The sequence below is a fragment of the Pholis gunnellus genome (genome assembly GCF_910591455.1).
Source record: "Pholis gunnellus genome assembly, chromosome: 13".
In the NCBI taxonomy this organism is placed as follows: Eukaryota; Metazoa; Chordata; class Actinopteri; order Perciformes; family Pholidae; genus Pholis; species Pholis gunnellus.
Window position 1 is genome coordinate 17,852,856 of NC_136540.1, and position 11,211 is coordinate 17,864,066.

The window sequence follows — 11,211 nt, forward strand, 5'->3', positions numbered from 1 at the left end:
ATTATTTTATTGCAAAACCACCAGAATTTTGCTTTGTCAGAATATAACCGTCTTAACTGTCTTAATGTGCAAAGCAATAGCTTGTATCTTCAGCAAAATGTCAGATTCATGTGGTGGTGAATAAATAATTTCCCCCAAATTTTGTAATAAAATAAGTAATATACCAAAAGATTGCTCTGTAAATTATAACTCACAGATGATCTGCCAACTCTGGTTGTTTACAACTGTGTTAAATGTGATTTAGAAATATGCGTCATTAATGGTGTTCTTGATTCAGAGCAACAGATGAACTGAAAGCCATACAACAAACTACTGAACTATCACAAGCCATAACCATCAGAGACGATAATCCTCACTGTTATTAAAACACAGTGCTGCGCTTAGTATCGACAAGAATCCTGTGCTTCTGCTGTCAGCGCGTCAGTCGGACACTTTGTGGCTTGCGTTACTGTGAGAAAAAGAAATGTGTAGGCTTCGTCTAAAGAGAAACTACATGGAGGAGGAGGAGGAGACAGACATCTTGCCTGTCAGAGGCTGAAAAAAAAAAAGGAGCACCAGGCCAACGACGGACAACTGTGGCTGTGAAAAGACATATAAGTGCTTCCTAAATCAAAGCGAGGCAGGGGTCGTCCTGCTGTCACACGTACAAAAAGACAGACATGAGTGCAAGCAGGGAAGCCAAGATGACTATTGATTTTCACTGAAAACTGAGTGATCCACCCACCTGGAAGACACAGACTCCGCTCGCATCGGAGGGGGAAACAGACGTTAACCTCCACTAAAAGGAGGGAGAGCAATAGCCAGAGAGATAGAGAGCAGGGGACGCGTTCCCTCCTCTCTCTCTCGACCCATCCCGGCATCAAGATGGCAGGCTCAGCCATGGCATTCACCTTTGCGGCCTTCTGCTACATGCTCACCTTGGTGCTGTGCGCTGCTCTTATCTTCTTTGTCATATGGCAGGTGAGTAGCACTATGCACACTGGAGCCACTGCACACACACACACACACACACACACACACACTGAAACTAAAATAGGACACATGTAGGGCCTGTGAACGTCCACGCTCCATCCCACGCAGGCAGACAAACACATCCACCAACGCACCGCTGTGCAACACTGACAGGAACACGGCAAGCGCACGCCTCGCTCAGGTACTCTAGAAGTAATGGCATGCATAAATGTGTCAGCTGAGTCTCAGTCTAATTGTACCTGACTGACATTTTGAATTGTCGCTTAAAAGCCACCAAAGACCTCGCTGCAAAGTAATAATTGGTTGAAACAGAACAGACCACAGAGGAGATGCATGGGACCTAAAAAACACAGGCTGCGAAATGAGTTTGGGTTTTTCATCGATTTCCATTTCCTAAGTGACCTGCTTACATACTGGTTTATCGCCAGTATAATTAACCTGAGCTTGTCTGACCCTGACATATTTAACAAAAGGACAGATTCCAACCAGCTCCATCCCTTCACAGTACGGCAACCTAACTGACAATAAACAGTTCAGGTGTTCAGGCTTCAGCAAACTGCACAAAATGAGTACAGGGAGGCGGCAAAACACAATGATCGTAAATCCCACCGCCAGGCTGTTGTGAATCGGTCTGCCTGCGGCATTTTGAGTGGAATTTGCACAGATATTGCTGGGCACCGGTGCACTCTGGCTTGCTGGTTTACACGAGTGCAGACAGAACAAACACTAAAGCTCTGATCCCTCACCCTTAACACTGGGTCCACGGAGGCAGGAATAATGTGAAATACAAAACACATCATTATGAACACAAGACTTGAAATGACTAACGTAGCAATTGACTAAGTGGGTGAGACTGCATGTGAGTCAGTCAGTGTGTCTGTGTGTGAAAGAGACGGATCAGAAGCGCGTGTCTGGCTCAGCGTTCAGCCATGTGATTGAAACGCTTATCAAACTATGATTATATTCACCCCTTCCCCCAGTCTGCCTCCACCCACGGGTACAGCACCCCAATTCTATCTGGCTCTCAACCAATCAGAATGTTTGTTCACAGCTATAGTAACCATGGAGCCCACTGAGGGGCTCACCATGTTGCCATGGAAACTGCATCTGTTTACAACGGAGCTAAGTGTGAAGGAAGACGAGGGGGGAGCCTTCCAGACTCGTACGGGGGAAATTACCTCCAGGACTGTTACGATTTTAAACGGATCTGTTTTCATATTATCAGCCGTTGTTGACGCAAATCAGAGGCTCACTTATCGGCGAAAAATGTCTGCCTTTCACTGCTTCTCAATGAGCAGTCGAAGTTGAGCTTTGCTGTTTTAAAAGCTGAAATGATGATAAGCACAGCGGGTGGCCTTTACACCAAGAATTATTAGTATTTTTATAGAGCTATTAATCAGGGAGCTGGTGAGAAAGAAATAGTCATACTCACCTCACAGGGAGCAGATAGCAACCTGTCAGCCTAGCATATCCACCAATGACATTATCTGCTCTACAGTGACCTTTAGTTTGACTAAAGAGGACAAAAAAAACTAAATAGTTCCAGATTCTATACATATCGCGAGTAGACCATAATCCTCTTAAATACAAACTCAACAAAGCATATTTCTTAAGTCTTGCATTTTAAATATATCTACTTTTGCAAAACCTAACTTTGAATGTGAAGTGATTGTTTTAATCCTGCCAGATTATAATTAAATAAATGCATTTATCATTAGAAATTGGTTCTTTTGACAAGCTGTGTGTGTCTCAATGGATGTTCCACAGTTTCTAATGTAAACTTCATGATCAGGCTTAATTAAAAGAGACTCACGTATCATTTAAGAGGAGCTCCTTAAATAGTAAGAAACTGCATAATGCCACATGAATCGTATCAGAGCAGTGTAAAGGGAAAGCGCCAGGCTGTAAGTAATTATACATGTACACATTCACTATTTAATTCCCTTATGTGCTCGGGCAACGTGAATGCAGCGTGTGTGCGGTACAGTAAGCTGTTCTAGGTTAGTTATGACAGTATTGTACAAGAGGCTGAGACTTGAGTGTAGTGTTGAAAAGTTACCAATTATGTCTTTATTCAATAAACATATTACAGTGTGTGCATTCATTAGTGCTCTAAAAGTAATTACTTGAAAACAAACTAACATATCTGTTATTTTTCAGATCATTGCGTTTGATGAGCTTCGCACAGACTTCAAAAACCCCATTGATCAGAGCAATCCCACCAGAGCGGTAAGAACCCTGCTGTTTCCCTTCTTTCAAGAATCATCAAACGCTCGTGTGCGAACAGAAATCCCTTCTTTTCAGTTCCAAGAAGAACATTCAATTATCTGCACGTATATGCAAAGAACAAATTGAGGGTTTCCCTCCAAAGATGTTGCAGATGACCTTACATGTGTCAGTCTGCTTCTGAACTCTGCTCTGGAAATTTGTAATGTTGACTGAGTTTATAAAAAAATGTCCTTTCTAGAAAAAAACAACAGCACACTGCCATGAATGCCTGTAATCGTATTGGAAAAGCAATCACTCGTTTTATGTAAATGAGGGTTTTGTGTTTTTGAAATGAAATCTTTCAAATGTTTTATTCAGCTACATTTAGTCAACATCAAATATTTGTACTACTTTTAATAGAATTTCTACTATTCCAAGCTTCCATTTGTAGCATCTATATAGCATTTGCCTTGAACACTCATTTGTTTGCAGATTGAAGCAATCAACCTTTTTTAAAGACAGAGGCTTGTTTGCCTCATCAATTCAATGAAGACGCGGTTTATATAATGAGACGCTGTGCAGTCGCAACAATAAAAGAGCAGATACGAGGTTCCACCTCAGTGTACAAGACTAGACTTAAGTCACATTTGAAACTCTCTGTCTCAATCCTTTTTTGCAAAACCATAAAATTACATCACCATGAGTCAATAATGACTGCCATTATTAATTTAGCAAGTTGACAGCAGCTGTGAATGTCTTTTTCACAAGTTAACTAATGTTCTAGCAATCATGTGAACCTGCATCTGAACTGCAAAGATAGTGATGAGGAGTGGGAGAGGAAACTGTGAAAGCAGACTGTGGGAGTGTGGAGGCACGCCAGCTACAGGGGGGTGGACACAATAACTGCAACACCTGTAAAATATAATGCAACCCAAAACAGTAGCCCTGAAATAAATGCTGATGTGAATAATCACTTTCAAAGTGGATGTATTATCTTTCCTCTTAGGCAAAGATGGAGTGCTAACAAATAGTGAGCATTACAAGCTTCCTGGCAACAGGCAGGCAACGTATCAAGGCTACTTACCAAGGCTACGCCAGCCGTCTTTTTTAAATCTGTAACTAACAACCTATAATTGTCAGCATGTCAGATGTGTTCAGAAAGAACATGCTCCGCTAGGATGTGAGACTGCCAGTCCCTCGCAAAATCAATAAACTGCACAAACAGAAGAAGACATACATCTCAAACAGCCTTGGAAAAAAAACCAGTAATTACTTCTGTTAGCAGAGAGCACAGTGTTCACTCAACTGCCGTTATCTACAAAACAGACAAAAGCAGCAAATATTTGTAGAAAAAATAACTTACGAAACATCGTAACAGAAGAAACTAAACACGTGTTTTCAGGTTTATTTGTAAAGCCATCGCGGTTGTAAGAAACTCTGTTAAATGGTAAAATACAAAGGTCAAGCTCTTGACATTTCATTAATAAATTACAAGGCCGTTGTTCTCTACTCGATAAGATTTTAATTATTCTACTTGACAGCACTCGTTGTCCTGCATTTGTTTCATTTGTTCTGTATATTGTGAAATGTTACTGTCTTTGATTAGTTTTCCCTTATTGGAATAATTCAAAATTCCTAGTGAAGTGTATGACCTGACACTAATTAGGGTTTATGCTGTAAAATCTAAGCAGAGTTACTGCAGGACAACAATTTCAAGTGCAAGTACAAACCATAAACTGTGCAGTAGCGTAGCTCCCAGCTCGAGCACTGTGCTCTCTATGTTTTAAATCCCAGTGTCGCGGAAGGATGCACTGCACAAAGCAAGCAAAGGGAAGAAAATGACATAGACCAACACCAACAACTGCAAATAGACAGTGATGCTGTGTCTGGCTTGGAGGCCGGATGTTGTAGATTCAGGGCAAAATCCACTTTCAGATCACCGGGGGAGTTTGAATTTATGTCCACAGATTCATAAAATGTGCAGCCTGTGGCTTGGGCTAAAGGGAACGGACATCACAGAGGCCTCGATACTGGAAGCCATCATCCTGTAACTAGACAGATGCCTCAATGTGTCACAGAATTAGCACAAGAGTATTTCCAACTGAGGCTTCAGTGAATGCAGAGGCAACAAACACCAGTATGGTTTACACCTGCTAAACGTATCCACGATGATTATCTATTTGATTTTTTTTTTTTTTAAATTAAGCAAACCATTTAATTAACAATCCGTCTGCTAATTCCCTGACTATTGCTTGAACCCAGATTAATCTAGGTCGATGAACTACAGCAAAACATCTCATTTGTCTAATCAGTGAATTCACCCAAATAAAAGATCGCTCTAAGAGGCCACAAACCGCTGGCTGCTAAAAGACGGATGGTTTTCATTTGTAAAACTGATCATTGAGCCCTCACTCATGGCCCTCATGACTCAAACCTGTTAGCCTTGATGCAAACATGTCTGCACCCAACATCACTGTGCTTATTGCTTCAAGTGTAAATGTCTTTATGTGCTGATTTAAAAAAAATTCCTCTATTTATTTTCTTCGTACTTGGTTGCATTTAAATATATATATTTTAAAGTATGATAAATAGAGTTCAAGAGTTTGAAAAATGATTTTGTATTAATCATTTTTAGTTGAGTATCTTTTAGTGGCTGGGGTCGAGAGAAAATGAACATGTATTGTTCAGATTTTACAAAGCAATCTCTATGTATTTAAAAGCACTCACCAGGTCTATTTTCTGCATGTCTTATTTCTGCCTTGAGATATGTTTTCATGGATAGACTATTCATAATTAGTGAAGAGGAAATACGCAGACTGTTATTCAGACTTTCTTTGTATCCACAGAGGGAAAGGATTCTCAACATTGAAAGAATCTGCAACCTTCTCCGCAGAGTGAGTACTAGTTGTTCGTTACCTGTTGTTGGTGGAGGAATAAAACATACGGGCTTCAGACAACCATGACCATTTTCATTTCTAACCATTGTGAGGACCATGACGCACTCCGTTTCATTCCACATGTAGCCCATCTCCACAACCCAGCATCGCCGCTCTGCTTTCACACAGAGATGGAGAACAGTTAGACATTATGTGTGTGTGGTGATTTCAACACTTTCAGAAAGAGAATTCAATGTCCCTGATATGAAATGTGACATGCTCTGGAGGCCATTTTGAACATGCTTGTGCTGGAACATGTGTAACAGTATTAGGTACAACAGAGGACTTCAAATGAGGTCAAGTTATTAAATCAATAAAAAAACACAATACAAGAGGAGCTTTAGGGAAGGTAGCGTGCTAACTGTAACATTATTATCTTACAAGGTTAGCTCTGGGATCACAATTTGAACCATAATATATTTTTACATCAGTGTAAAGATGAATGTTTTTATGATTAAATTGAATGAACAGTCAGTTTAAAATGTCTGTCACAGGAATAGTGATTTTTTTTTTGGGGGGGGGGGGGTCCTGTTCTGATGAGAGGGTCCTGGGTCAGAGGATGTCGTATGTTGTACAGATTGTAAAAGCCCTCCGAGGCAAATTTGTGATTTTGGGCTATACAAATAAATTGAATTAAATTGAATTGAAAAATGTAATAGGTTCAAAAAGAGGAAAATGGTAATTGGAGGTTTACCAATATTTAGCTACTGATTCACATATATTTGCCATTGACTGATTGAGTTTAATTTATTGATTCATTATTTTCCACAGAGTAATTTAAATGCCACTAACTTATGTTGGGCAAATATCATTTCAAGTGTCTTTAACTGTTTAACTGTAAAGGAGGTACACTTAACATCTTCATCATGGATTTATTTAGGTAAAACATGGAACATGATGCAGTGTTACCTAATACATTTGTAAATAGAAAGGGGATCAATCTAGCCTGGTAATCAGATTCATTTACTTTTTTGTTTTCTCTTTATTGGTCATTCTGACAATGTGTTCATGCTTCCCAGCCCGGAGGGTTATTTTTCCCCAATCAATAAGTGGTCACATATCTGTCTCATAGACAATATTGTCAGTCAAAGGGAGACTGTAGGTTAATTGGAGCAGTTAAAAGGTTGCTGTGTCAACAAAAACTAATGCTGATTGTTGCTCTTTAAAGCAGCTAAAATCAACATTTTCATTTCCGCACCAATTAACAGCAACTATAGCTCATGAACATAGTGGGGCATTTAGCTGCTAGAGAGCCAGATATTTCCCTCTGGAGTTGGTGGAGACCAAAACCGAGGTAAAAGAAGATTAAATATTGGACTTACATCAATCAAGTGACCAAATGGCCGACTTCAAATGAATACAAATGTTGCTCTGTATCAGCTGGATGTGCGAACAATCGACTGTTTGCTAACAAGTTTGCTACAATAATTTAAAAGATTATAATATGTCACTGATTCTAAGGTCTGGAAGCAAGTTAGTTATCTGAGCAACCTGAACCATCTATGTCAAACTAGCCTACATCAATTTCTGCTAACTGCTAAAGCCAGTCTTCATGTATATGAAACTATATTTGCACTCGTAAAAGCAGCGAGCCATGAGTAACATTAACACCCTCTGTGTGAAAGTGTTTGCCTCGCAGTGTGATTCTGGTTTTGTAGATTGTAGTTAAATCACAACGTGCAACCCATGAGTGTTTCAGTGTTTTCCCAGCAGTTGTTGAAGTGTGATTACTGATTACTGTGGCTGTATGCAGACCTATAGCCTGACTCCCTGTGTCTGTTCCGGTTAGTTGGTGGTACCAGAGTACTCCATCCACGGGCTCTTCTGCCTGATGTTCATGTGTGCTGGAGAGTGGGTCACACTTGGCCTAAATATCCCGCTGCTCTTCTACCATCTGTGGAGGTACAGTCTCATAAAAGATGTGTTGACAAGCTTCTGGTGATCCAGCACCAGCGTGAGCCTAACTTCTCTTCTTTTTCAGGTTCCTTCATCGGCCAGCTGACGGGTCAGAGGTCATGTACGATCCCGTCAGTGTGATGAACGCAGACATTCTCAATTACTGCCAGAAGGAGTCCTGGTGTAAGATGGGCTTTTATCTGCTCTCTTTCTTCTATTATCTCTACAGGTCAGTTCAAATTCACAATCTTTTAAATGAAGAGTCGCTTCATTAGGTTTCATGTTTTATGAACTTATTGCAAAAAAGCAGCACAATTACTTTTTTCTCCCAATGTTTCCATCTGTTGCCACGTTCTATTTCCTGCGGAAGTATGGTCTACGCCTTGGTGAGCTTCTAACAGACAGGATATCTGGTGAAAATAAAAGGACGTATCTGTAAGAAAGACACAGAGGAACAAATGGGGACATAAACTCTTCCTCTCTCCATCCTTCCCATCACTGGTTTGGGTTTTCAACAGTCTAACCTTGGACAAAACAAGAAGACCATTCTGAGTGATAATGTGAATGTAAAGGCCTGAACTCGATAATACTGTTTCGTCCCAGATACTGCTGTTGGACGACTGGACAAAGTTTCTAAGGATTGAAACCGAAAGAGGACACCGCAGGTGTGTTGCCTTTGACCAATTGTACGAACTAACAATATATTTCTGAAGGGCTGGAGTTTTCCCATGCTGCTCTTACTGATCCAGTCGCTCAACTCACTGTGAATCTCCTAACACTTAGGGGCTGAAAAACAAAATAATATGTCTGTATTCGTTGATTCAAAATGTACTAAAAGCAGGATTGTTTTGGTATCAATCCGTATATTTACCAAGATGGCCACCTCTAATTTCAAACCACTGCTTTGATTGTTTTATAGGTATGTAAAACTATAACAAGCAAGTGAAAATGTACGGGAGAGATTTAAAGCACTGTATGAAATGCAGAGGGCCTGGCAGGGAGATAACAGACTGGTGTGTGCACTTTTAACCAAGATTGAGATAAAGCATAGACCAACACAACATCTCTTTATTGCCAGCCTCTGCCAAAAGTCAAATTTCCCACTGTAACAAAAACAAGGAATTAACCATAAGTTTGACTGTAAGGGTCAGCGCTTGTAACGTGTGTTCAAAGTAAGTATGTCCATTGCTGTAAGGACACATTTAATGCTACAACCTAGGTTCATGCTTTCCAAAGAGCTTCATGCTCAAGACATTTAATGCCAAACGTCTATGTCTGAAAAAACATTGTGCCAAATTAAAAGTCAATTAGGACGTGAAAAGAAAACATGATGATGCAGTATCCTAATCTACATGATCAGGCACTGTCGGGCATTGTCGTTATCTTCCTTTCTGTAACACACATTTCATTTTGGCAAAATGTTTTTTTCTTTCTTGAAGAAATAGACAAAAAAGCTTAGTTCTGTTGTATTTATAGTGGGCAGGGAGCGCCTTATCCCTATTTCCAGTTTAATCTTCATCTGCATTTATACTATAATCATTTTAGCTCAGCAACTTTTCTCTGATCCGAGGTAGAATATAGAAATCTTATGTACAAAAAGCAATTAAAAACAGCAAACTAGCAATGTGATATGATTAATAAGACATATCGATGCAGTGTTATTCAGTGTATGTAATAACAGTGTGTGGGACACAAGTGGCAGATGAGACAATAATGACTCTTTGACAATGTTTTAGTTATTTCAGGAGTGTGAGGACATTGACGTCATCTCAATACGTCTACACAATCGTACCGCTTCAGAAGAGACAGACGTAAGACGCTGATGTTGCTGATGACCGAGATTTGTAAACAGCAAAGCCATACCTCAGCTGGTGCTGCCTTTGCTATCACATGTTCATTAGTTTGATCTATTAGTAGATACGTGATGGTTCAAATGTGTGATTTTAACATCCTTAGAAAACAGAAACTCAAAGTGTGATGTTTGTCATACGCCAGCTCCACATGGAGTAAACGGTGGTGATGACACGTCTGTGGGTCTCAGTTATATATGTCTTATTGAAGCCAACTGAAGAAGTTTCTAATTATGTCAGAAAATGTACAACTAAAATTCCTACCTCATCATGAGCTGACATGATGATTCAACAGTGGTTGTGTCACTGATATTGGTACTGATACTGTTTTTTTTTTTCTGGAAAGTTAAATACAAAACAGAGACTTACTACACAAAAGATTTTGCTTTACATTTTGTGCGTGTAAGCATATTTACGACGGTTAAACTGCAACTGCATTTCAATTGGAAGCAACAATCGATACCAATATAAATTGGGCTATAGGATAAAGCTGCCATTGTTCTATTTTTTTAGTTGGTGTCAATAAATACCATGAAAAGACTAAAACCAACAATGTGTTCATATTTTTCGACTTCCCTTTTCTGGGGAGCCCCAAAACTATTTGTTTGGGGGGGGCAGAGATTCATGCCCCCCCCCCCCCCCAAAAAAAAGCCCAAATTCTGTCGGAATGTGAAACAAACCTACTTTTAAACATTATGATAAACTTGAATATCAACAGGTTTTTGGATGTGTGCAAATAACGCAACGTCGGCCCTTTTCAAGAAGGTGATGGAAGGAATGAAAGAGGGAGACTGTGTGTGCTCGGTTGCACTGGTTAATATAATCAGAGTACGCACGGTTGCACGTAAAGGAGAATATTTCAGGGATATTCATTTTCATTAGCCATGTAAACGGCTTACTAGGAATATCTCCTTTTTTGGAATATGGGCAAAAAACTGAATATTTTGTGCAGGTCAACATAGTCATTGATCTGATCTTAACAGTTAGATGTCACAGAGGAATAAGATGGATCAAGCTTTTGCTACGCAAAATCATCGTTGGTTTTGGTCTTTTCACAGGATTGTTGACAACAAGACAACAAATCTTTAAATAATCAAAACATGTTAAAAAACGCGATCATCGCTGTCAAAATGATGTTCAAAATGAATCTGTAGTAACTGCTTCACACAGTACATGTACTTTACCTTTTAAGACAAATGTTACAGAATAGCTTCACTGCAAAAGATGCTCAAGTTTAAAAAACATGTTGTGCTCGGTGCAGCAGCAGTAGTTGCATCATGAATGAATGAAATGCCACCAACTAAAAAACCTAATCTCTCACACACACACACACACACACACACACACAC

General features: G+C 39.8%; 1 protein-coding gene across 1 annotated transcript; it reads left to right on the forward strand.

Moving 5' to 3' along the window:
* Positions 1-879: 879 nt before the first annotated feature.
* Positions 880-8,410, forward strand: cnih2 (cornichon family AMPA receptor auxiliary protein 2; the record flags this gene model as incomplete). The annotated part of the gene is made up of 6 exons (XM_079172312.1): positions 880-960; positions 3,133-3,201; positions 6,027-6,074; positions 7,906-8,018; positions 8,098-8,241; positions 8,383-8,410. The coding sequence occupies 6 exons, from the start codon at positions 880-882 to the stop codon at positions 8,408-8,410; spliced, it is 483 nt and encodes a 160-aa protein (XP_079028438.1).
* Between the last annotated feature and the right edge of the window lie 2,801 nt (positions 8,411-11,211).